The sequence below is a fragment of the Penicillium bovifimosum genome (assembly GCF_028826915.1).
Source record: "Penicillium bovifimosum strain IBT 22155 chromosome Unknown utg000001l_segment0_segment0, whole genome shotgun sequence".
In the NCBI taxonomy this organism is placed as follows: domain Eukaryota; kingdom Fungi; phylum Ascomycota; class Eurotiomycetes; order Eurotiales; family Aspergillaceae; genus Penicillium; species Penicillium bovifimosum.
The window spans coordinates 243,816-268,732 of NW_026622710.1; the positions used below are offsets into that span (position 1 = coordinate 243,816).

The 24,917-nt window shown below is 50.9% G+C and overlaps 13 protein-coding genes across 13 annotated transcripts; 7 read left to right on the top strand and 6 right to left on the bottom strand.

Annotated features, from left to right (window-relative positions):
* Positions 1-3,404: 3,404 nt before the first annotated feature.
* Positions 3,405-4,999, bottom strand: nemA (Nem1-Spo7 phosphatase catalytic subunit NEM1; the record flags this gene model as incomplete). The annotated part of the gene is made up of 2 exons (XM_056660844.1): positions 3,405-3,547; positions 3,598-4,999. The coding sequence occupies 2 exons, from the start codon at positions 4,997-4,999 to the stop codon at positions 3,405-3,407; spliced, it is 1,545 nt and encodes a 514-aa protein (XP_056526010.1).
* A 579-nt stretch (positions 5,000-5,578) lies between these two features.
* N7515_000101 (translation initiation factor eIF2B subunit beta) lies at positions 5,579-7,056 on the top strand (the record flags this gene model as incomplete). The annotated part of the gene is made up of 4 exons (XM_056660845.1): positions 5,579-5,676; positions 5,743-6,038; positions 6,096-6,924; positions 6,984-7,056. The coding sequence occupies 4 exons, from the start codon at positions 5,579-5,581 to the stop codon at positions 7,054-7,056; spliced, it is 1,296 nt and encodes a 431-aa protein (XP_056526011.1).
* Positions 7,057-7,848: 792 nt separating this feature from the next.
* On the bottom strand, positions 7,849-8,414 carry rps23 (40S ribosomal protein uS12; the record flags this gene model as incomplete). Its single annotated transcript, XM_056660846.1, has 2 exons — positions 7,849-8,027; positions 8,156-8,414. The coding sequence occupies 2 exons, from the start codon at positions 8,412-8,414 to the stop codon at positions 7,849-7,851; spliced, it is 438 nt and encodes a 145-aa protein (XP_056526012.1).
* A 513-nt stretch (positions 8,415-8,927) lies between these two features.
* N7515_000103 (DUF5315 domain-containing protein) lies at positions 8,928-9,710 on the top strand (the record flags this gene model as incomplete). Its single annotated transcript, XM_056660847.1, has 1 exon — positions 8,928-9,710. One exon carries the CDS (start codon positions 8,928-8,930, stop codon positions 9,708-9,710), a length of 783 nt encoding a protein of 260 aa, XP_056526013.1.
* Positions 9,711-10,235: 525 nt separating this feature from the next.
* On the bottom strand, positions 10,236-10,669 carry N7515_000104 (MICOS complex subunit Mic12 family protein; the record flags this gene model as incomplete). The annotated part of the gene is made up of 2 exons (XM_056660848.1): positions 10,236-10,592; positions 10,649-10,669. The coding sequence occupies 2 exons, from the start codon at positions 10,667-10,669 to the stop codon at positions 10,236-10,238; spliced, it is 378 nt and encodes a 125-aa protein (XP_056526014.1).
* A 371-nt stretch (positions 10,670-11,040) lies between these two features.
* N7515_000105 (mitochondrial 54S ribosomal protein bL17m) lies at positions 11,041-11,862 on the top strand (the record flags this gene model as incomplete). Its single annotated transcript, XM_056660849.1, has 2 exons — positions 11,041-11,256; positions 11,431-11,862. 2 exons carry the CDS (start codon positions 11,041-11,043, stop codon positions 11,860-11,862), a joined length of 648 nt encoding a protein of 215 aa, XP_056526015.1.
* Positions 11,863-12,795: 933 nt separating this feature from the next.
* N7515_000106 (uncharacterized protein) lies at positions 12,796-13,284 on the top strand (the record flags this gene model as incomplete). The annotated part of the gene is made up of 1 exon (XM_056660850.1): positions 12,796-13,284. One exon carries the CDS (start codon positions 12,796-12,798, stop codon positions 13,282-13,284), a length of 489 nt encoding a protein of 162 aa, XP_056526016.1.
* Positions 13,285-13,952: 668 nt separating this feature from the next.
* N7515_000107 (putative R3H domain protein) lies at positions 13,953-16,519 on the bottom strand (the record flags this gene model as incomplete). Its single annotated transcript, XM_056660851.1, has 2 exons — positions 13,953-16,418; positions 16,469-16,519. The coding sequence occupies 2 exons, from the start codon at positions 16,517-16,519 to the stop codon at positions 13,953-13,955; spliced, it is 2,517 nt and encodes an 838-aa protein (XP_056526017.1).
* A 749-nt stretch (positions 16,520-17,268) lies between these two features.
* On the top strand, positions 17,269-18,247 carry N7515_000108 (zinc finger CCHC-type containing 10; the record flags this gene model as incomplete). Its single annotated transcript, XM_056660852.1, has 3 exons — positions 17,269-17,357; positions 17,416-17,541; positions 17,608-18,247. 3 exons carry the CDS (start codon positions 17,269-17,271, stop codon positions 18,245-18,247), a joined length of 855 nt encoding a protein of 284 aa, XP_056526018.1.
* Positions 18,248-18,654: 407 nt separating this feature from the next.
* On the bottom strand, positions 18,655-19,257 carry N7515_000109 (CCDC12/cwf18 family protein; the record flags this gene model as incomplete). The annotated part of the gene is made up of 1 exon (XM_056660853.1): positions 18,655-19,257. The coding sequence occupies one exon, from the start codon at positions 19,255-19,257 to the stop codon at positions 18,655-18,657; it is 603 nt and encodes a 200-aa protein (XP_056526019.1).
* Positions 19,258-19,552: 295 nt separating this feature from the next.
* Positions 19,553-21,955, top strand: N7515_000110 (pentatricopeptide repeat protein; the record flags this gene model as incomplete). Its single annotated transcript, XM_056660854.1, has 1 exon — positions 19,553-21,955. One exon carries the CDS (start codon positions 19,553-19,555, stop codon positions 21,953-21,955), a length of 2,403 nt encoding a protein of 800 aa, XP_056526020.1.
* Positions 21,956-22,327: 372 nt separating this feature from the next.
* Positions 22,328-22,820, bottom strand: N7515_000111 (protein kish; the record flags this gene model as incomplete). Its single annotated transcript, XM_056660855.1, has 4 exons — positions 22,794-22,820; positions 22,563-22,672; positions 22,445-22,495; positions 22,328-22,349 (listed from the first exon to the last, which is right to left on the bottom strand). Coding segments are annotated over exons 1-4 (186 nt in total), but the record flags the coding sequence as incomplete, so codon positions are not given.
* Positions 22,821-22,899: 79 nt separating this feature from the next.
* N7515_000112 (putative transcription initiation factor TFIID subunit 13) lies at positions 22,900-23,827 on the top strand (the record flags this gene model as incomplete). Its single annotated transcript, XM_056660856.1, has 2 exons — positions 22,900-23,260; positions 23,337-23,827. 2 exons carry the CDS (start codon positions 22,900-22,902, stop codon positions 23,825-23,827), a joined length of 852 nt encoding a protein of 283 aa, XP_056526022.1.
* Positions 23,828-24,917: the final 1,090 nt, after the last annotated feature.

The following is a 24,917-nucleotide window of genomic DNA, read 5'->3' on the forward strand; positions in this document are numbered from 1 at the left end:
GATGTGTAGCTCAAGTGCTACTGTGCTCTATGTACAACAGCCAAGCAAGGGTATGCCATTTCTCTATAGAGATAAGGAGACCTTTCTCGAACAGAACAAGTTCAATGCTATACAATGTGGCGTCCGAATGGCGGCATTTTTTTATTATTTTTTATCAGAGTCTTCGACTATGAATAGGATATTTGTGTAAGCCTGAGCCAAGAGTGAAGAGGGCCTGGAGCTAGTATTGAACAGTGAATGTAAGGAGGAAGCCAGGGATGTCACAAAGTGGCAGGTGTGGCTGGGTTCTTTCCCTTTCTGGAATTGGAATTCTGCCACCGCCCTGTCCTCCCGGGTATAAGTATCTCCTCCTCCGTCCACTCTTCCTCTTCTTTTCTTTTCTTCTTCATACTTACCTTGTTTGGGTGACCGCGATCAAGAAGGCGGTTCACCACAGTTTGGTCCCTGCATTGCACATCGCGGCGGAACAGGCTGTTCAATGGCCTTCGGGTCATTGACAGGCGTATTCTTTGGCACCCCCCACCCACTTTCGTGGACTTTTCTTTTCATCACTCTTCGAGCCAGCGGCACGAGATTGGAGAAGAGGAATTTTGTACCTCATTTAACACTACACATTTTTAAGTCGACATGGAATAGTACTTATGAATTTGTGAGCTATCTACTGCGTGACGCAATTCACGTTTTTCTCCTAAAGGGGTCGTGATTTATGGCAATCAGCCCAGCATGGCCTCATGAAAACCACGGAATAAACATTGCTGCGTCTCACAACAAAAACGACTCCCTTTGGAGGAGAAAACCGTGTTGTTTGTAGATAGCTCACAAATGCCATCTCCCATACCTGCTAAATCTGACTAGCGCTTCATGCTCCCCTTTTGTTTACGTTTACGTCTCCTTAGTGTACTGAGTAATGAGCAACGCCAACATCCGTTAACCTACTAGATAAATAGCATCATAGTTACAACTTACAAGATGCTTCTTTGCTTCTTGTACGTCGTGGAGAGAGGTTACTTTTACCTCCAGGCTCCATGTGGCTTGCAGAATGGGTCCGATCTGAAATATTAGCGTCCCGCTATTGGCTGAAATTGCGAGTGACCAGTTGAAATCCTGGATCTTGGGACCCACTCTTTATCGATCTGGCCCTTGCACCTGGGCGGCAGCAGCCTGCTCGGCATGCTGGGCATGCTGTATAAGATCTTTTGCTTTGAAATCGCACAGTGCCAACAAGGACGTGGTGGCTGAGCCTGCGCCCTGCCATGAAAGTTCTGCGTGTATTACAGGAGACCTGTTACAAATGTGTCTATCTTCAGGGTCATCCCTACGAGAATTTTTCAGAGTCGCGCCGCTGCCACAGCTTGAGGATTGAGCGTAAGCTCCGCGACGTACACTTTCAAGCGATCGATATTCTACAGTTCTTCGGGACTCGGTCGGTTGATACTTGAGGTACGCCACATCCGGATCTCAGAAGTCCGGTTAGTAGGCATTGTCGATATGAAGGATATGAAGCCTCCAATGTTGCGCACACCTCGAGGACACTAGTACTGCGTATTTGGCGTCGGCAGTGCCGCAGTTTTGTCTATCATATGGCTTGCATAAAACTTTATTTCGTGGTCAGATATCGAAAATCTCCCACAGAGTTCTGAGGCTGTGGATGATTGGTCCGTTGAGACTCGAGAGCTCTTGGAAGCCACGTGCGGTGGGTGATCGCCGGTAGGGATGCGGAGATCAAGCTGGTGTGTAGCTCAAGCGCTCTATGTACAACATCCAAGGCTATCATCTATGCCATTTCTATTTTCTCTTCTTTTCTGATCTTTTCTCTGAAGAGACAAGGGGACTTTTCTCGAATGAGAATGAAATCAATGCTATACAAGGTGGCGTACTGGCGTCCGAATGACCATTGTTTTTTATTTACTTTTTATCGGAGTCTTCGACTATGAATACATAGAAGATTTGCATAAGCCAAGCTCCAAGAATTTAAGAAAGCCTGGAGGCCTTGAACAATGAATGTAAGGAAGGAAGCCAGGGATGCCCCAAAGTGGCAGGTGGTGGCTGGTTCTTTCCCTTTCGGGAATTCTGTTCTGGAATTCGCCCTGTCCTCCCGGGTATAAGTATCTCCTCCTCCGCCGTCTCTTCCTCTTCTTTTCTTTTCTTCTTCATACTTACCTTGTTTGGGTGTCCGCGATCAAGAAGGCGGTTCACCACAGTTTGGTCCCTGCATTGCACATCGCGGCGGAACAGGCTGTTCAATGGCCTCCGGGTCATTGACAGGCGTATTTTTTGGCACCCCTCATCCACTCTGTGGATTTTTCTTTTCATCAATCTTCGAGCCAGCGGCACGAGATTGGAGAAGAGGAATTTTGTAGCTCATCTAACTAACACCACACATTTCCAAGTCGACATGGAATAGTTGTGAATTTGTGGGCTATCTACATACGTTTTACGTTTCTTTCCCCTTAAAGGGGTCGTGATTTATGGCAATCAGCTCAGCATGGCCTTATGAAAACTAAGGAATAAACATTGCTGCGTCTCACAGCAAAAACGACCCCTTTAAGAGGAGAAAAACGTAAATTGTATGTAGATAGCTCACAAATGCCATGTTCCATAGTCCATACCTGCTAAAACTGACTGGCGCTTCATGCTCCCCCTTTTGTTTACGTCTCCTTCAGTGTAACTAATGAGCAACCTCCATTAGTTACCTAGATAAGGCCTGTCACTCTGTAACTATCAACAATGAGCCATATTCAACCTGAACGTGTAAAATAACACTGCCTCCGTACCTACGCATCACATAGCAGCCCATATTCGCTAAATACTTTCTGGATCCATTCAGCCCATGTCACGCTGAGACTCGAGACGTTCGAGATATCTCTCAAGTCACGTCTAGTCTGACACGATGAGGCCAACATGACTCCATACGAAATCAATCTTCTCAAGCTGCACAAATACTATGGACTGCTCGTTCATTACTCCATACGAGTACTCCAAACAGCCGAGGACACGAGTGCCACAGCGTGCAATGATCAGACCATGGCCAAGAGCTCCATGACTCTCACCAGGTCAACTCAATTCACTTCTTTCTGCAGGACATGAGCCTACCTTCCAGCCAGTTCTACTCTTTGCTAGCCCGCATATCAGTAGACACCTAGTGATGAATTGGAGAGAATCTGAGGATCAAAACGAAAGACCTTAAAAGACAAGCCATATGTACGAATTCCATTCCATTGCTAAAAGCAAAGCAAGACACCAAAAGCTATTATGAATAATTGCGCTTGCATGATCGCGCCTGTCGGTCTCTAAACTCCTCCATCGGGCCGTGATATCTTTTTTTTTCAATTTCTTGGTTGTAACACACAAACTCCACATACACCTGCATGCGCATTTCCAGACGCCAATGTGGAGAACAGAGATCATGACTCGATTTCACCGCGGCGAAGCGCTAGGAAAGCCCGGACATCGGTGACATACTGTAAGGCCTCGAACATAGGAATCAAGTGGAGCAATCCATTGTCTGTTGGGTCATTGATCCAACCTTCGATGGGAATCGCGTTGTCTGCCAGTTCCAATTAGTTCAGCACCAGATTAAGTGACTGGAAATATTACCTTCATGGAAGATATAGCTCATCGGGCTATTGTCCAAAATCATGACCTTGCTCAGGTCTGGCTCCACGCTACTGAGATCTTTGATATACGCGCCGTTGCGGAACGTGCAACCCTGCCGGTAGATCCGCTGTTGGAAATATTTCCGTTCCTGCTCGAGCCAGTCGATAACAGGATCAGCATACTCCTGAACACTGGCTGTGAAAATGACCAGTTTGTACCACTTGCTGACTTTGCGCAAGAACTCATCGCAATGTGGTCGTTTATGGACATAATACAGAATGGGGTGCTGGGGTCCCAGGGTCGCCTGCGGTCCGCCAGGAGACACTGAAGTTGTCGTGGGGATGGAAAGCTTGACTTCAACCATGTGGCCACTGGACATTCGGCCACCCTTGGCGAGCGAATGGATCAGGGTTTCATCGAGATCCAGCACCAGGGTCTTTTGCGGGGGTCTGGCATTGCGGGGAGCCGCGGTATATGAAGGCACTCGTGGAGGAAGGAGTGGGCGTGGTGGAGTTGGAGAGTGTGGGTACTTTGTGATGCGGTGGACATTGGGAGATGTAGGGGACTTCAAGCTATCCAGGTGGACAGCACCATGGACTCGAGAGACACCCTCAGGCATTGGTGGCCCCAAGTCTGCACTCTGGGACCTTCGCTGCCTCTGACGTTTGAGAGCCTCCTCATTGTGAAGCTTGATTCGTATAGATCGACGAGGCGTATGTTCGTGTTCCTCGGTTTCTGGGATCGGATCTGGGTCGTGATTCCTTGTCCTGCTTGGCCGATTCTTGGTGCTGTGATTCTTGCTGTTCCGTCGATCTGTTTCCGACTCTGAGGTTGTTGATACAATGGATTCGTTGGATATTGAGGGTCGGACCTTCCGAGTAGAGCCACTGCGATGCCGACCATCTACGCGGATGCCTGATTTCTCCGACCGGATCTTGACGTCGGCAGAAGACTCGCGGAATCTTCTGACAGGCGCAAAAAGCGAATAACGACCGTCGTCGGCTTGGAAAAAGCGCGCCAAGTACACGCCCGGTGCAGCGAGCGTAGAGAGAATGAATTTGATGGTTTCCGTGACAGCATCGAGGAACCGGTGGGTAATCAGTCGCCAAGTACTTCGAGCAGTAAGCGTGCCACTTTCGTGACCTTCACGCAATAGCGGTGTCTTCTCGTCTAAGCCATATGCCGCATCCTCCTCTCCACCTTCGTCCGCAACTGATGATCCACCATCGTAGCTCTTCTCGGACCCGAGTGACCGAAAGTTATTCTCGCTATAAGACCGAAGTTTCGAGAAGTCTGCCGGCAGAGGTGTACGCTTATTATCTTCTTGGGACTGCGATCGACGGCGTGAAGAGCTGGAAGACTGGCCAATGACTCGCGAGGACAGGATGTTCAGCGAGTTCATCTTCCCTTAAGACGCCACGGGAGACAGGGGCAGATCTGTGAACAAAAGGATTGTGAGCGAATCATCCAACCCACTTGGAGCGGTCCATGGAATAGTGTATAAAGAGTGACGGTTGTGTGGGAAAGAGGGGGATCGCAAGGAGGCGTAAGCTGTCGTTCTAACCTCAATGCGCCGGTCACCCGTTGCCTCGGAACTAGCTCCGCAACTCCAAAGTCCGATGTTTCCCGCAAGGACAACGGCGTATAGAATGGAAGATCCGTATTCAGAGATGAATCAATAGGAACAAGTGAGCGACTGAGAATGAATACGTCAATAAGAACAATCGAAGTTCAAACAATAGACACGACAATAGAGTGTGGGGAAGCGGACAAGCAACAAACGGCAGAAAATCAATTCTTTGACTCTCCCACTTATTGATCTTCTTAAGAATCTCTCTCGAGCACTGGAACTTCCCTCTCGCAAACTGCTTGTGCTCTTCGAATAAAAACAGTATGTCGACTCGGGATCCCACATACATCCCACATTCTTGTCCCTCGACCCCCGCTGATACCCTGCAGGTTTCATCCATCCCACATCCTCATGCCGTCTACTTCGTTGGCCCTCACGCCGGGCCTGGGGTCATTCCTCATATGCCTCAAGACAAATCCGATTGACACTTCCATTGAGACTCTGATTTCGTGCGTATCTCGCCAGTCATGGCCGTCTACCCCACTTCGATCACTCCGCTAACATGGCGTGATTAGATTGCTCAAGCGACGCCAAATCCGCCATTCGCGCTCATGTGCCACAGCAACTGCCTATCTGCTACGGGGTGTGATCTCAGCATGTCGCACAGCGGATCCAGCAAAGCTCATTGAGCGAGTGCAGAGTGTAGGAAGGCGACTGATGGCTGCGCAACCGCGCGAAATGGTCGTGGGCAATATTGTGCGCCGAGTCCTAGGTCTTATTCGCGACGAGGCGGAGGATGATCACGATGCCGAATTCGCACTCGGTGATATCGGAGCTGAGAGTCAGCCTCAAACACCTCGAGCTAACGATGGTGTGTTCTATCTGCCCTGTCCCACAATCTATACAGCTGTGACTCACACATTCTTAGATGCTTCAGTACCTTTGGATCGCGACTCGCTCGGTCTCCGTCCCGATGACAGAGCCCCCCGGCCTCCTCTGACCTCTATGTTCAGCCTTCTCTCCTTCCCCGAGCCCGAGAACTCATTTTCTAGCACTTCAGGATCCTCCACCCCAGGCGGACAGCCCGCCCCCGTCAAAGATGTACGGGCTGAAGTGCTGGAGGGTATCGGCGAGATCATCGATGAGCTGGGCCAGGTGGACGATCAGATCGCCGCCTACGCCTTGGATCACATCCACTCCAACGAAATCATCCTCACCCACACATCCTCGACAACCGTTCAAAAATTCCTCCTCAAAGCCGCAACCAAGCGCAAGTTTACCGTCATCCATGCCGAGTCGTACCCAAACAACCACGAGGATACACATGCCACCGTCAGCGGCCGCGCCGTCAGAGAGGACGACAGCCTCAGCGTGGAGGCTTTCCAGAAACCGCTGATTGAACACGGCATCACTGTCATCCTCATCCCAGACTCTGCCGTCTTCGCTATTATGTCTCGAGTAAACAAGGTCATTCTCGGCACACACTCTGTACTTGCTAACGGCGGCCTTGTCGCTGCAGCTGGTACCCGTATCATCGCCCGTGCCGCCAAGGTTCACCAGACCCCGGTTGTGGTCGTGAGCGGTGTCTACAAGCTCAGTCCTGTTTACCCATTCGATTTCGACTCGCTCATTGAATACGGTGACCCAAGCAAGGTCCTCCCTTACGAAGATGGTGCTCTTATCGAACAGATCGATGTCCAGAACCCCATCTATGACTACGTTCCGGCAGAACTCGTCGATCTCTACATCACTAACCTGTAAGTTCGACACACTCCGCTCACTCATTGGATTCATGGACTAACCTTTCTCTCTTCAGCGGTGGTCACGCTCCATCATACCTCTACCGTATCGTATCAGATCATTATCGCAAAGAAGATATCAGCTTTTAAGCAGGTCGAGGAAACGCGATAGAATCAACCATGATACTTTAAAAGGGGCTATGTTGCATGAAGGATACCCGAGGACATGATAAGTCATGATTATGCCAAAGAGCCATGAATGAACAATTTTATTATTCCATATGTATCGGATTTTCTGGTAGTTGCAGTACGTGACGAGAGCACATCGAACGAGGACTAGGAGGGAGGGACTTGTCACGACTACCTATAGGATGTCGTGGCTTCGATATCTAGCAATGTTTTGGGCATCTCAGGGATGAACCCTCATGCGAATTACATACCAAACTATGAGATCTACTCCAGGGCTAGGTATGCTTCTTGAAGAACCCTTATGGGTACATATGAATCTATCGCTCCACGGGGAAAGACTTGAAAGCTTGGCCCTAGAGCAACATGTACATTATCTCAAGTCTGTCGGGTACACATGAAAGCAACTCCACACTGGGGAATCCCCGGTAGATCATATCTTGTCCATGTACTCCGTATAGCTATGTCCTCAAGATTCCATACCCTACGCTCTACTCTGCAAAGTATACGAGGGCGAAACCCGGAAGAGAATGAAAGTCATGGCGCCATAATCTTTTTGGAGGTTGTATCAATCGTGTTTAATTCGCAAAGCGTATCCACCACGTTCCGGACGTAAGCCCGCCGGGGACTCCCAAAAAGAAAATATCTCATGAAATCAAGGCGCTGATGAGGCGGGCTTTCCGTCCGGCACCGTTCCCACACTCCTAGGCTCCCGGTCGCTGCATTTTTGTATTCGAACAGAACGCGTCGAGTTGTTTAAGAGCGGGGCTTCTCCTTCTTCTCCTTCCACAGAGCGGCGAGACCGACACCGGAGACCTTGACGACCTTGAAACGGACACCGGGAATATCACCCTTGGCCTTACCCTTGCGACCGAAACCGGCGAGCAGGACCTCGTCGTTCTCGTCGATGAAGTTCAAGCAACCGTCATTGGGAACTGAAATGGCAGGTTAGCATGTATGCATAACAAGTTGTATGGCGGTTTCCATTCTGTCGCAACTCCGACTCAAGGACCGTCCCCAACACAATAATCCGCGATAGAATAGAGAGAAAAGGGTTACCCACCGAAAGCAGCGACCTTCTTGCCGTTCTTGATGAGCTGGACCTTGACACACTTGCGAATGGCGGAGTTGGGCTGCTTGGCCTCAACACCGACCTTCTCGAGGACGATACCCTTGGCGTGGGAAGCACCACCGAAGGGGGAGGACTTGTAGGCGGTACCGAGGAGACGCTTCTTGAAGTGGTCATCAGCCCAGCGCTGATCCTTGCGGTGCGACTGGAGCTTGCGGGCGGCGTTCAAACCACGGGGTTGTCCTTTACCCATGTTGGCGATTTATGTGTTCGACGGTCAACTGAGCGAGAGAAAAAAAGACTGTTAGCCTCGTGTGAATTGAAGAGTTGGTTGTGTTGATTGTGGGTATTTCGAGGGTTGTTCAAGATTGGGAAAGTCGACTTTTGTGCGTGCGGAATAGATGCGACCGAAGAATTTCGCAGTGGCACGAATCCAATATTTCCGAAATGCACAAACAATGCAGCAAAGAGAGCAGGAGATCGAATACGTACCGACTGGGAGGGGTGTTGTCGGCCAAAGGGGCTGAAGGTCGATTGTCGAAAAGTCGAAGAGTTCCGGATTTCCCTTGGACCACACGCTTTGGCTGTATCTCAGGTGACTTTGTGCGCTTAGCCCTAAGCGAGTCACGGGATACCCGTAGCCCCCACCCCGGGTTATGTCAGCGGGCCGATAGCGATAACGTTATCGGTTGCATCAACCCCTCAACAACAACCCCTTTCGAACTCTGGATAGTTCATTGTCTCTTGTTCCCTGCATTTTCGGAGAATGGAGTTGTCAAGGAAACCGACGAATCCTTCTCAACGTCTACCTCCACCAGCCCTTTTTCAAGGTCCGCCATCTCACAATGCTTCGAATATCTCGTTAGTACCGCCCACAGCACCAGGCTTAGCAACTCCCTCTGGCAGCCAACCGCCCCCCTTGAATCGGAGCCGGTCGCCTCTAGCGGAGGGCGGGAATGCCGAGAAATCAAGCTTGTTATCACCTTTTGTATCACGTCGCCCCTCCAAAAATGACGTAGATGGATCCGACGCCATCTGGCAGGAGATGCAGAGCGCCCTATCAGAAGTGGAACTCAGCGCTGTAACAAGCGAAAACGTCTTTGGTGCAAAGCATTCCGAAGCCTTGGAAGATCTGCGTATGAAGCAGTTGAAGCTTGCACAGGCCTGGGCGCGCAGTGAGGCAGGCGATGAAGTCGTGGATCCCACTCAAAGCGGCGCAGATGGAGCCAGTGGGATGGTCGGCTCTGGACGGCGAGGCGCTGCAGATGTGACTTCCTCAGATTCAGCCACTGAACATAGCGTACGCCGCGGGTCGGGTTTACATCACACGCTGGACGAGGAAACCGAGAAGGATATTCGTCTTGCGCGCAAGCGCCGCGAGGCTAATGACCGGTACTTTGCAAGGGTCAACCAGGGCGTTTTGGATGTCGTTGCTAAGCTGGAGGAGGTTGCTCAGGCTATGCGCACCGTTGAGCGGGAGAGCAAGGATATTTGGAGTGACACGGAGAGTGTCGCCACGACGGCGCCGTCAACGACTAATTCGAATTGAGCTCCGAGCCCTTCAGCCGACTCTTCTGCAGGTCCGCCTTTGCTCCTTTGCATAAGCTTCTGTCATTTTCAGTTGGGCTAGTGCGACATCCGTTGATCGGGTCATCGCCGAGTCTTGCCGTGCCACGTTGATACATTTGTCTCATTAATCAGCGATCCCCATGACGGAGAACCCAAGGAAGTCCGGAATAACAAGGCACATCGAGGTGCGCTGGCACTGGATTCGCGACCAAATCGCCAAGAAGAACTTGGCATTGTCGTTCGTCAAAGGTACCGAGAACGTCAGCTTCCTCAGAAACCCGGGGTGCACCTCAATGTGCCTTGTTGTTCCGTACTTCTTAGGTTCTCCGTCATGGGGGAATGCGCTGAGCGCATTTATACATCCGGACAGAAGATAATAACTAATGATAAAACATGTACATTATGACATAACTAAACTAGGGGTATCCAAACTCCGCTGCTCGAACCAAATCCAAGTACAAAACAAATATGATGATGCGTCCAGAGTGTCTTTGTGACAGATCCTTCATTCCCGTTTCACTGCTTGTGCAACAGCTTTCCAACCATTTGCAGCAGTATTTCGTACATCCTCCCATTTCGTTTCATGAGCCTTTTTGCTCAAGATCTCGACTTCCTTATTCCACTTATGCTTGAGGATCTCCTTCATAGTCGGCTCAGCGCGTTTCTGTTCTTCCAACTCTTCGCGCCGGCGCCGGGGTATATCTTCAGGTAGGAAGCGTCGGTCATAAGCACCAGCAGAGGAATTCAGCCAGTCGATCTGCGCGACCTCGTCGCGGATGGCTTTGCGTTGCGATATGCGGGTTGAGCGATGAACTTGAATGGTGACATAGAGGACGGAGGATGTGAAGGCAAAGCCACCAAGCTGTTTCAGATGATGTTAGTAGTGGTATCTGGTATACATTCTGGGGTAGACCGTACAAAGCCCGTGAAGAAGCCCATGTTTAATGTGGTGTTTAGCGCCGAGTTGTCTGGCTGTTCGTGGAAGCGGATGGAAACAGCGATAAATGCACACAGATAGTCCCCGGTCACAGATCTATCTTTCCCAGCAATTCCCCAGCAAATGAACAGGTCAGTTTGAAGTTATTCGTGAAGTTGAAAGTTCTCGACCAAGTTGCAGCAACGCGGAAATCTGAAGTCGGACGGGCGGTGGAAGCGCTCCGATTGGCCACGAGGCCGGGGACAATTCTTCTGGGCCGGACATCGTTCTCCTTCACGTTCAACAACTCGAAACACCGGAGATTGGCCATTGACCTCACGATCTCTTTACTCTATCCAGTACCTTTTCTTTCTTTCACTCCATATTTATCACCATGGCTGGCGGTGGAGGTAAATACCGTCATCTGAGCCGCAACTCCGCGCATCGACAGGCCCTGCTCCGAAATCTGGTCACCTCCCTCTTCCAGCATGAGTCAATTACAACGACATGGGCCAAGGCCAAGGAGGCTCAGCGCCTGGCTGAGAAATTGATTACCCTGGGCAAGAAGAATACTGAAGCGAGTCGGCGACGAGCATTGGAGATTTTCTACGTACGTTCGCCCCCCAAAACACGCCCATGCCAATTACATTGGAGAGGACGGGATTCAGTCGAGTCATGAGAACCATGAGTTGCCTGGGTCTAGATCAGTCGGCAAACTTCCCATGCCATTCTCTTCCTATCCAAAAAGTGGAAAGAACAAAGAATAACCATTAACAATTCTCAGACACCTCACGATATGCTCCCCAAACTCTTCGGACCCCTCCGGGAACGCTACGCAGACCGACCAGGTGGCTACACACGAGTCCTGCGCATAGAACCCCGCGAAAAGAACGAGTATTTCTCCGTCAAGAAGGGCGACAAAAACGCCGTCCCCGAGCGCAAACCCCAGGTCAAGGCTCCCACCGCCATCCTCGAGCTGGTTGATGGACCCAAGGACATGCGGTTTGCCATGACAGCACGTACGGTGGCACGCGAGCGCGAGCAGGGTCGGGATTTGGTGCATCAGCTCACGAGGTTGAACGTGAAGAAGGTCACACAGTTCAGGAAGGACGGTGTTGAGGTCTTGGAGGAGGCTATTGCTAAGCTTACTCTTGCTAAGAAGGAGGGAGACAAGAAGGAGGCTACGAAGGCTGATAAGGAGGAGGTGACGGTTTAGAAGGAGTGTTGACTCTTATCTTGGGGGTTATCTGTGAAATTCGTTTGGGAGAGGCGGATCCCCTCTTGGGCTCTATGAATGCTTTTCAGCGCCATCCCACTTGATCCCACGGTCGACTCTGTTGTAATGTTGTTTTCTTACCTGGAGTTCTGTCTTCTTCCTGTTTATTATGGCATCTGGTCTTCGTTTGCCTCGCATGTGACATAGCCTCTGTATAAAAGATTTTGATACCTTCTTTTGGCATTTCTCCCTTGGGTTTGGTAGCTTCGGACTAAATGCATGACGACGACCATACTAAGAAGCTGTAATTGACAAACCTATCCCGGAGTTATTTGCCTGGGTTTCAAGCTTACTGTCGTGGTAGAAAGAGTAGGATACCCTCCTTCCTCGTTTCTCCATACAATATGCATCTATATACGGCTCTAGATTAATGTGAAAGCAAGGCATAGAGCCAGCGTCTTCCAGAGACCACCAAGAAGTACTGGAGATGCTCAGTACTCTTTTCCGGGGTGGTAGGCGTGATCTGACCTGTCAACTGCGGCCTCGATGCACAAGCTGCCACACACGACAATTGTAATCAAGGGATTCTATATTGTATGCAGAGTCATCGATAGTCAAGTCTCTAGCATATGATCCAAATGCATATTATCACTGACCAAGCCAGTCTACCCAAGGGGCACCTGGCTCAGTCCTGACTCCTGAGCTTGAAGCCCTTCCTCTTTGCAATCTTCTAATATGCCCTGTTAACCATATATACTGTCTCTCTGTTATCCAGTCTTTCAAGACGGGTTGCTACCCATTTTACCCCCATTGGCTTATGCAGACTCCAGAGTATGCGCCGGCTACACCGACTATACACAGTTTACTCACTGACACACTAGAAACAGAGAAATACACAAACCGACACTCCTCTGAGTCCTCCAGACCAAAGAAATGTCCCTCGAACATAACCCCCAAAATGCCCCTCCAATCCCAGACGCCGATACATACAAAGAAGTCGCCGCACCCTACCCACCCCGTCCAACAATCGAACACAGTCTCAACGACGACTGCACCCTGCAAGTCAATGACCAGGACTGCACGCTAGAATTCAGTGACCGGGACTGCAACCTGGCACTGAGCCAATATCCCGACGACAAGCGAGCGGAGTCCGGAATTGCAGCTGTCGCTGCAGCTGGAAATGGAGGCCAAGCAGATGGGAGACTGTCGGCGATAGAGGCGAAACACGAGCAGGATCCGGAGATCGAGTCTATGACGGGGACGGTGAAGAGGCATAGGTCTCATCGGCGGGAATGGATTATCTTTGGGTCGGTGCTGGGGACTATTGTTGTTCTTGTTGTTGTTATTGTGCCGTCTGCTATCTTTGGGACTAGGCAGTCTAGGCCTCAGTATAGGCCGCCTCGGAATCCGTATATCTCTTGAGATGGGGGTTGCTGTTGGGTTGAAACTTGAGGGATGTGGAGAGCGTCGAGGACTCAGGAATGGGTATGTAATGTGGAAGAGGTAGATATTGTTTCGTCAATAGCTCACATCAGGAACATATGAAGTCAAAGGGTATTGGACGAGTTTGTTTCTTGGGCTGTGATTTCATAGCATACCGACGATGATATAGATAGAGGTTACTGATTAGGGCTACCTACTAGCCAAGGCCTTGATCTTTGGACTGTAATGGATAGACAGGGGCCCGTGTAGATCACTTCAGTGTGTATACCTTGGAAGCGACTGGGCTACAGTGTTATGCTGAGCTCCTTGTTGTTCTTTTATCTACGAGTCTACCAGGAGTCTACATAGGCCATTGTCTCGTCTGCTCAAATGATTCATGTTGAGGATCGAGGACATACGAATAGGAAAAGTCACTGGAACAGACCATTTGAATATGCATATCCTTGCTGTCTAGTTAAAGCCAGATACACCGCCGATAAAACAGATCGCCATGCGTTACATTGATAGTGCATGCAAATCTGGGATAAAGCTGTCGCACATAAACAGTGAACCACCGGTCAGATCATACATTCCTCAGAGGCCCGATGACCACCTCAAGCACATGCCCAAGTCGAAGAGTGATGCGACCAAACCATTTCTGGGCTGCTTTAGACTGGTTTCGGCACACTTGTGCCCCCCGAAACCACGAATGGTCCATTGTTCATAGTAGGAACTCCATTGGCACCGGCACCGTATGATGGCGCAGGGACTGAAGCCGGAACGGATCTTGTTTTAAGATCAAAATCAGAGGGCACTTCAGATGGCGGAGGTTTTGCGGGGAGATGGGATGGCGTGCCCCATTTAGCAATGGAGTCTCGAGTACCTATGTGGGCTCGGTTGGGCATTCCGGCCGGGTTGGAGTCCATGGGACGACTGGGGGCATCGGCGTGGCCATTCCAATGTTGTTGAACACCGGGTTGCATATTGCTATAAGACTGCATTGTGTGCTGCCCTTTGTTTGAGTGGCGGCCGAGAGGAGCACCGCCGGGGATGAATGATCGTGTCTGCGGGTTGAAATGTGACCTCGAGTAATGCATGGTCGCATAGAATCCATTGGAATTCTGGATAGCGGGATTCATGTGGTGCCCCGGGTATTGAGCGTAAGGATATGCGCCCACGTTGGATTGCATGTTGGAGCCCATGTTGTGACCCGTGCCGGGCCCCATGTTAGGGTTCATGTTGGGTGGCATGTTAGGAGCCATTGACTGCTGAGAATAGTTGGGCCATTGGACAGGCGGGCCATTCCGCTGTTGCGGAGACTGCTGGAAGTTTGCAGAAAAGGGGGGCGAGTTCCAATTGGAATTTGGTTGTTGATAAGGCATGGCATTAGGCATGGCATTGGGCAAGGCATAGTTGTTCATTGCCGGCGATGATTGGTTGGAAGGCGGCTGATTCATTGCCGCTTGCTGGTTCATAGCAGCGTACCCAGAATATGGAGATTGTTGCGGCACATTTCCTTGCCACGGGCCATTGGTGGCCATCTGGGGTGACATTGTCACTGGATACTGGGGGGCCCCGGCCCCGGCCATGTTCATATTCATCTGTCCCGCGTGGAAAGAACCGTTCTGACTGGATGGCATATAACCACCAGAGGGCGGCGGCACGCCAGGTCCGACCAAGTAAGGTACCTGATTTTGGTAGGAAGTTTCATGTACAGGAGCATTGTACGGCATGGGACCATTGCTGCCGTATTGCATTCCTGGATAATAGGCATTGAACTGCGAGCGAACCTCAAAACTGTCATCATGAGGAGTCCGTTGCCTTTGGTTTTTCTTGCGGCCGGTTGTGGAGCTGGAGCGCGACATGTTGGGATTCGAATCCCCAATGGCCGGGTCCGACTTGGCCGAATCAGTAAAGTCGCGGAAGATTCGTTCACGCACTTCATGGTATTTCGCTTCACGCTCTTCTCTTGTCAAGGCCATTCGGTCCTTAGCAGGCGTATTGCCAGATGAGGACCCGTACCGTCCATCTGTTCCACTGTCGCCAGCCTCTGAGTTCGCCTTTGAAGGGTTGGAGGAACCTCCGATACTGTCTTCGGACTGTCCCCCATCGTTACGGCGCATGATTTTCATTGCCGGGACAGCTGTGGGCGGGGTGATACTGCAAGCAGCATGTACATCAGACAAGGGAGGGGGTAGCCGACAGAATGGCGTTCGATGGAGCCTGACTGATGCCACATTATGGTCAACAAAATGTGTCAAATGGTAGTAATCCCCCAGCTTGTGGCCGAGAAGTCGCCCAAATGCATTCGACGGAGGTAACTCCAAGGATTGCTCTTCAGAGTCCTTGATGAAATAGCGAATCTTTTCCTCCAGCTGAAGGATCAAAAGCCGATCTTTCGGAGACTTCATTGCCTCCAAAAGCTTCTCATCCGGCTCTAGAGGAAACCCGTGCAGGGTCTGACCATCTTCAATGCCGTCGGGGTTGGCTGCAACCACAAAATTGTTGGCTACCGAATCTACAGGAATTTTGCCATTCGCCGGTTGAGCACCGTTGAAGAGAGAAGGCACAGCCAAAATCCCACGTGAGCCTTTAGGAATGTCATCACGATACTGATCCCGAAACACGCGACTGCCAGACTCAGAGCCAGCCATCGAGTTCGCAGTTCCAGATACATGCCCGGAAAGAGACTCATCTTCATCGATGGCTTGGACACTGGCACTGTCATCAGGACGTACAGAGTCTTTCTCATCCATTGCAAAAGTGGTCACCGAGGCAAGGCTCTTGGAATCAAAGCTGGTCATCTTTGTGGATGAAGTAGAAAGATGGGTGCGATCATCTTCAAAAGAATTCTCACGCTTGAGCGACCCGTTGTCTTGACCATTTGTGAAAGAGCCGGAGCCATCGCTGTCTTTCTTCATGTTGAGGTCAATGTCTTGCACACCTCTCTCTAAGCCATGAACGGCTAGATCAATGGAACTGACTTCCGGCGTTTTGTCTATGTTATGGCTGGACAAAGCTGCTCCGTGGCCACCTGTTGCCGAGCAAGGTGGCTGTTCTGCTGGCTGGCATATTTCATTCTCGTCAGATATCGAAGGAGATTGTGTGTTGAGAGGTGCGGGCATAGCGGCAATCTAGTGACTAAGTAAGCGACGAAGCATGGAATATCGAAGGATCGGCCTACCTTTGCAAAGGAGAGGGGACCATCTCCACCTGGGGGACTTTTTGATGCCATGACAATGCTCCACGGGAAGGTCGCCGAAATTGTTCAAATTGGCGGGAAAAATGAAAACCGAGGGCAAACTGAGATGCAGCCACACTCAGCGTGCCAAAAGTGCGCAGATGTGAAATATGTCGAAAGTAGTTTCAGTGCAAGGTAGGTCGCTGCGTAATTTCGTTTCACACAAGCCCAAAACGAAAGACATATCTCTGGGAGAGGGCGATCGCCATGGAGAAAGCTATGGAGATTGTATAGTTAGCATCACGTGCGGTGAAGGAGACCAGCAAAACCATTCAAGTGAGAGACAATTCAGAGTGGAATAAGTGAAGACTTTCGATAGTCGGATCACGGTGACTTACTATCAAAGCTGGCTCATGGGAGACGAAGGTCTCCTACTGAGTTTCGGCGGAGAACTTCAGATCCGATAAGCGTTGGGGTATCCGATCAACTTCAGATCATCCGAGATAGATGATGTGAATGTTGGTAATGAACCTCAAGACCGAGAAGGAGCGTTGGAAATCCGAAGTCTGATTCTTGATTGCCTGAAGATTAGTGGGTGTATTATGCCGCGCCCGACCGCCTCTATCGCGCGCCTACAGTTTCCTTTGGGCTTCAGATAAGTGACAGCCGCCAACTTTGCGCCAATCCCATTTACATTGCAGTCCTCTTCTTCTCCTGGTTGAAATAGTGCCGAGACCCTGATACTAGCCCTAATCATTACCGGCATCCAAACCTTGCATGAACATAAGATACCACAGACTACAATGAATCGATATCGCAACGCCCCGACGCTCCGAGGCCCTGACAAAGCCACCGCGACCACGCTGTGCCAAAAATGCCTCAAACGAGATATGTGCCTTCCTTCGCATGCTCTTTAGGTCGTCCACTGACTTTGTTTTACGGCACTACAGTTACGAGTGCAAGGCACCTCCACAAGAGCGCCCATACATCCCGCGGCCTTCACGGACTCAGCAGCTACTGAACCCTGACTTGGTACCCAAGCTCTCCAGTGACAACCCAAATGAGCTTCTGCGGAAGTACGTATTATGAATGGTTATGCTATGCGTTCATTCGAATAAGAAATTGCGCTGACTTTCGCATAGAGAGGGTTTAGCGGATGAATTGCTTGCCCGCCGAGAGGAGGAGCGTGGCCGGAAGGAAGACTTAGGGGATTTGTCAGATCGCTATTCTCACTCGCCGAAACGGGACAGGTCTCTATCAGTGGCAACGATATCCACAAATCGATCCTATGACTCGTCTCCCCACCGCGGCAAACACGGCGCAAACGAAACTGATCGTCGAGACGATTCAAGATCACCCGAGAAAACTCGAAAGAGACGCTACAGTGATTCTAGTGAGGATCATACAGGCTCACCCCAACCGGGGCGAAAGACCCGCTCACCGTCTGGGGAGCCAGCTGACGACCGAAACACACGGCGACGACGTCGAGAGTCTAGCCCTGAAGAACGAGGTCGGCATCGTGGGTCAGGGAGACACAGCGAGAGAAGACGCCGCCGAAGCAGGAGCTTGGACAAGGAGCGAATAAAAGATATGCGCTCTATGACTCCGGATGTCCCCCGTGATCGTTCATACCGGGATCGAGCAAGTCCACCACGCCAATTTCAGTCTGGACGATCCAGACCTGATTCTCAAGCGCAGAAACAAGAACCTCCTCGCGAGCGAAGCCTGAGTCCTTTCTCTAAGCGCCTTCGATTGACCGAGGCTATGAACCACGGACGGTAAATGGAATCGAGGAATTGCTGTACCATATGAGGGCATGTTTGCCTTGCAAAATCTTGGGGATACGGCGCTTTCTCTTATTCCAATGACATACGAACCAGTGTATTATTAGCATTTCCATGACGGGAGTGAAAGACTATTCGCCTACCTCGGCAGCGTACCAAATAATCAAACCCCGGTGGATAATTTCTTTCTATGAAGCATGAAAAGCATGGATGACCAATGAAGATATCTAATTGAAAACCTCCTAACGCCTCAGTTTTGTGTGCAGTATGCCCTGGGCTTGGATTGGACGCCTCAACCAAGACCAAAAAAAAAGAAGATCAAATCACAAAGACAGATGCAGATAGTAACAGGAAAAGGTAGAAGGAACAGACAGCACACACATTTCTGCAACAAGGGTATCACGTTCAAATCGTTTCTTCGTCGCTCTTCTCTTCCTCTCGTTCGCGCATATGGATGCCTTCAACGAGCGCCTTGCCCTCCATGCCTAATTCCTCTCCTTGCTCATCTCCTGTAGACGTTGCCCCACGCACCTTTGAAGCACGCTGTGCCTCCTCTACTCGCTGCCGAATGAGTCGGGCGATTGCGTTGTCCGTCCGTACATCGAGGATCTTGAGCTTCTCATCCAGGTCCCGCTTCAAATCCCAGTTGGGTTTCTTCGGTTGTAGTTTGAGCAGATTAAGTGGCTCACCAGCGTCTGCATCTTTCTTCGCTTGTTCTGCTGTGGCTTGCGCAATTTCCGCTGCTTTGGATTCCAGAGTCACCTGGCCTTCATGTGGACCTTGCTCGAAGCCCAGTTTTGGCCCGCGGGCCTCGGGGTCGTAGTTGCGGCCAGAGAGATACTTGGCTGTCACATCTGGCTGGGCATCGGCATCGGGCAGCTCCTTGTCTTCTGCGCTAGCTTCGGTCGTTTCTGGTTCGGGTTGCTTTCGCTTCAGAGCTGCGAGCTTGGCGAGGCGGGCTTTGCGGTCGGTGGATGCCGCATCAAGGCTGGCGTGGTTTGACGACATGATTCCAAGTGGAAGTTGGGGGGTTGGCCGAGAGGATCTTTGAACAGAAATGCCAGAAAAAGATTGGACTGGAGTGGTCGAAGTAAATCCCAAGCTCCTCCGCTACTTTAAAGTTGAAGACGATGGCGGAGTGATAAAATGTGGTGCGCCACACACTAGCCACGGCAAAATCGGGCGGAACTCAACTTTCGGTCCGGCATTGGTCTTTGACTTTCCTCTTCCCGAACAATATTGAGAGCTTTTCCTTTCGTCTTGGTTGTTTCTTCCACAGATGTATGCGATATCATACTCCTGAATGTCGTCGTGCCCGCACCAACTCGTCCGGACCCGTCTTAACGGATTGCTCTCGCCGCAATGTCGGAGCCCAGGCCGATGGCACCGCGAGTCGGGGACAGTGAACGTTGGTTATAGAGCGCGCCTGTCAACACATCATGCAGTCACAGAACCTGGCGCAGCACCTGATGCTCTGGACTCCTCTTCATATCGAAATGCCAGCGATACGGTCAGCAGTTCACGGCCACCACCAAATCAACAACCAGACCAGGTCGGAGCGCACGAGCACGATGGATATTCACAGCCGTCAGGGCATCCCCGGAGAGCCCGATTTCAGCGGTCTTCATCAACACCTATTATAACGAAGGACAAAATGAAAAAGGTGGCATATGTGCGGCATGCCGACCCCAAGCTTGTGGCCATGGCGGCTGAGAGAGTCAACCGCGAAATTCTAAAGAAGAGTAAATACTTGACAGACCGAGGGCTGTATTTGGCACTTGCGACCCGATTGAATTCGATTTATACGCGTGAACTGGGACTCCGTCAGTGGAAGGAGGCCTATTCGGCGATCTACCATGCCAAGAAAGAGCAACGTGAGGTCTTGCACCCTTCTGCGTTGCCAAAATTGAGAGAAGACGGCGAGCAGCTGCTAGCTGTTCTCCTTGATGACTGTCAAGGCAAATTCCGAGAAGCATGGCTGGCCATGAATCGGGCTTCCAGGGCCTGGGCCTGGCAGCGCCTAGCCATTTGGCTGCTGCAACATAACCCGGCAGCGGTCCTGGAGTTCCTAGTCGTCACAACTGAACCCCAGGAAAAGCCAGATATGACTATGATTGTTGATTGCTTGAGTTATTTGGAGAAGTTCCATTACGAAGAACTCCGAGATTGGCAGAGCGGCCCCCTCACATTCGACTCGGTTGTTGCAGCGACATTGGATCCAAAAGATTGGCCAATCATATCCCCGCCGCAGAAGGGCATACGTCTATACATCCGTCGAGCTGGCTTCTTGGGTGTATACGAAAGTTTCCGCCTGATGGGCGAGCGAGGGACCACGATGGAAGCGCAAACAGCACTCTGCTACATGAATCAATTCACGCACTTCAAGGACGTGGAATATGCTCTCAAAGCCCTCGAATATGTTCGCAAGATCAATGACCCAGAATTCTCTCTGGATTCCGAAGGAGTCGTACGACACTGTTGCAAACTCCTGACTCTGGACACCGTTGAGGATAAAGCCGAAGGACGCAATTTCAAGATCCTTCCACGGCTTCTCAAGATGGGCGTACAGCCTGACCGGGACATGATGAATCTTGTGTTGGCCAATGCCTACAAGACTGGCGATCCACAACTGGGAGCGGATATGCTACAATTCATGAAACTTCATAACCACGAATTTGACTCTTACACCTACGTGACTCTGCTCACTGATGCGGTTTCCAGAGGTGACCGGGGTCGTGTGGACGAGCTAGTTCAGGAAGTGGAGATGCAAGAGGAAATACGAAGGCATCCCTACATCTTCAGCAAGATTTTCCATGCCCATTTCACTTTTACCGCCAAGCATATCGACCCGGAGAGCGATCCTGCTGGAGTCTTTTACTCCATGCTCGACATGTACACCAAACTTCACGACATCACACCACTAAAAGAGCTCCTTCTCCTCCCTCCCCAATATACACCCCCACCAAACAATGGACCCGAACTCAAGACCCCTCCGTCTCCGGTATCCTTGTTCCTCATGATCGCAACATTCTTCCGCTGCCGGAATCGGATCTCACAAGTGCATCACATGTACGACAGATTCCGCGAGCTCGTGCAGCAGGGGCACCCATCCATTGCTCCTTTGGTCGAAACCGACCACGTCTATAATGAGTTCCTCATCGCCTACCGCAAGAGTAGCCGTGGGCTGCGGTCTAGCGTACGTCTTGTCGAAGACATGCTCGACACATCTTCCCTCCCGAAGGAGACTACAGAGGGCAAAGCTATCAAGCCTATCGCGCCCACACCGCGCACTTGGACCATCCTCCTCAGTGCCTTCAATTACAGTCGCCAGCCTGACGCAGCACAGAAGGTTCGAGACATGATGGCCAAGCATGATGTGAAGTACAACCAGGTGACCTGGAATACTATAATCAACGGCTTCGCGAATGCGCAGGATATTCCCGAGACAGCTGCTGCGATTACGATGATGGAGAAGGAAGGCTTCGCCATTGATCATTACACAATGAAGAGTCTGCGCTATCTCCGCGATCCTGAACGTCTTTGGGTAGCGATCGAGGAGATGGATGAGAGCCTTGCATCGGATGCAGCTCGCATGTCTCTTGCTTCTGAGCCCACTTCTGACGTGCACAGTGATCAGAAGGAGCGTGATGAGCTGATCGACAGTGGGCTGGAGAAGCTGGAGTTGAAGTTGAAGCCTAAGATGTAAAACAGGATACCCTTTTGTCTTTTATATTGCCTTTGCGGGATGAGCGACCTGAAGCATCTTTGACCGACTGGTGTTAAAGAAGTCAGACTTTTGTAAATCTGCATATCATGTACTATACATTGCATCATCAAATACTTGTTGTTCGTCTGAACGTCTCTAAGTGCATCACATAGAGTAAGAAACCTGCATCATTATTTCGAGGTCACCGAATGTGAAGTTGGATAATCTGACTGTCTCAATGGTCCAACTGCCGAGTGTCCGAATGTATTAGGAACGGCCACGTTGTATCGAACCTATTTGATCTCCAGGCATCCAATCGTAATTTCCCTTCGCCTCGCTTTCGTTGCTCCCAACGCCTCCAGCGAGTAGTTTAACCACCAAAGAAGATCGAGACCTTGCGTGCAACGCAGCATCAGTCTCACTGTTCATAGATCCGGACCCACAGGAAGGACACTCACAGCCATCAAGACACAGCATATGCTCACATACGGGCTGAGCCGCTCTCCAACTCTTGCACATTTCCAGAAGATCCCAAAGACCCTAACGAAGTGTCAGTTCCGGCTCACTTCCACCCTCTCCGCATCCGCATTCCGAAGTGAGTACCCACCCATTCTGATTCCGATCCATGATTCCGGGCATGATTGAGTGTGCATAGCTGCTCGTACAGATTATGAGCAGAATCACAAGTAGCAGTGACTGGAAGTTGAAAAGAGCCGTCTAAACAATCGCGATAGTTAGCACATTGAAGCCATTCCGGTGCCGAGCAAATACGGCGTTGCACGTTTCGCGACAGTGACCAGTGAGCATTTGCATCAAGCCTAGCTCATCCACAACTTACCATCGTGATCAATCGTCAAATCCGCGCCTGTTTCTTAGGCAGAGCGAAATTGCGACAGTTGATGTTGCCAGTTGCATGTGCCAAGGACAAGCATATTCTGCCCGCCATGTCCGCCGAACGCACGGACCTCCCGCCCGAGCAGGTGTCATTTTGCCTGCCAAATGAGGAAATAGCTTCGCCGACTTGCTCGCCGACTTGCTCGCCGCCTTCGAATCCTACGCAAACAATCGATCCTCGTCCTGGAGTCCCCTATAAAACCCTCCCTCCTCCAGCCCCTGAACCTCAACCATCGAACTCCTCACCTACTCCAGGCCCTTCATCGCCCACTCCATCTCTCATATCAAAGTCGGACTCGACTTCGACTGACGAAGACAACGAAGACGAGGATAAGTCCAACAAGCCCAAGATGGCTGAACCACGTGCTCGCATGGCCCGCCACAAGGGCCAGATGAACTTCCAGAATGAGCGTAAGTCCCGCAACCCATCCGCATACCCTCATCAGGAGAGATTCCATCAAGCGAAGCGCAGAACTAATCTACACAGTTCGTCTCCTCCTTCTGGCCTACGGCGACCCAAGCCCCCACCCAAGCTTCCCCACCGAACCCCTCCCGGAGACAGTCCGCGTCCTCGATGAGATCATCACCGACTTCGTGCTGGAACTCTGTCACGGCGCCGGCCAAGTCGCGCACCACGCTCGCCGCCAGAAGATCAAAGTCGAAGACTTCCGCTTCGCCCTCCGCCGTGACCCGAACAAGCTCGGCCGTGTCCAGGAGCTCCTGCGCATGGAGCGCGAGCTGAAGGAAGCGCGTAAGGCGTTCGATCAAAATGATGATCAGGTTGCCAAGGAAGCTGGCAAGAAGGGTGCTGCCGCTGCGGCGGCTGCTGCTGCTGCTGCTGGCGAGGATCCTGAGGCTGCGGAAGCCGCTGCCGCTGCTGCTCATACTAAGAAGAGTAAGGGCAAGGGCAAGAAGGCGAATCGTCGTGGATCCGATGCTACTGAGGAATCGGTTTCGAAGAAGCGCAAGACTGGTTAGGTTTGCAATGGATGGGGTTATGAGATACGAATTTTTGTTTTTTTGTCCTCTACATGGATAATTGGGTTATGGCGTTGGGATGGGTTTTTCTGATGAGTTGTTGGTCAACAACATCAAGGGGTTTCATTGCTAGGCTTAGCAAATCACAATAATACCCGTCAGGCGTTAATCAAATGGATGATATTCGCGAGCTTGCGCATAGTCAAATTAGAGTAGTCAATTAAGGTTTGGGGCCGTTCCCTTCCCCACACAGCCATGGACGAACATCTACATTCTACACAACATGTCAACATTTCAATTCCACGTACGCCTACTCTTATGTCTTCATCAGTCCTCATAGATTAGAGCTATGACTCCCAGACAGTCAGACTTGATATTCGCCGCCACCTTCTACCACGGACTCTCTCCCTCCCGCAGGGTTGAAGCATATATTCTGGGCACCTCAATCTCTGGTTTTTACCTGACACCTCAAAAATTCATGATTGGTGTCGTGGAAGATTGTTCGAGGCCAGTCCGATGGAACTAGTGTCCGAGTCGCGTCGCGTCACAGAGACAAGTTATACATAGCATCACGATCTGGTCACAGATATCCTCGCAGGCTGGCCACTGGCCGCGACTGGTGTGGACGTGCTACTGAGGACTACGGCGCTAACTAGTGGACCTAACACTATCTCCACAGATCCATTCCCCACACCGGGCTGTCGGTATTGGTAATTGCGTTGAGACTTCAGCGGTCACCCGAGACTGTCGTATCGACTCTAGCTGGGAGGGTTCCTGCTGAGTACCAGGAGGCATTCACTGCGTAGTTAAATCCGGTGGAGTGGGCGAAGTCTCCAAGCAGGCAAACATTCTCGGCAACATCAATGCCAAGCAATTTTGCAGTCCTCTTAAATGTTGTGATGACAGTGCACAGTGCCTCCTATTGGGTCTTTCTACAGCATTTGATCCGCTGAAGGGTAAATGGTGAATGAGCCTGCCATTACACAGTGCAATACGAGGAAGCTCTAGAACTTTTATGTCCATTTCATCATAACTGAAAACGCCGCGCCTAGAAAGATGCGACTTCGTAAACGGGAGCGATCGCCTCTCA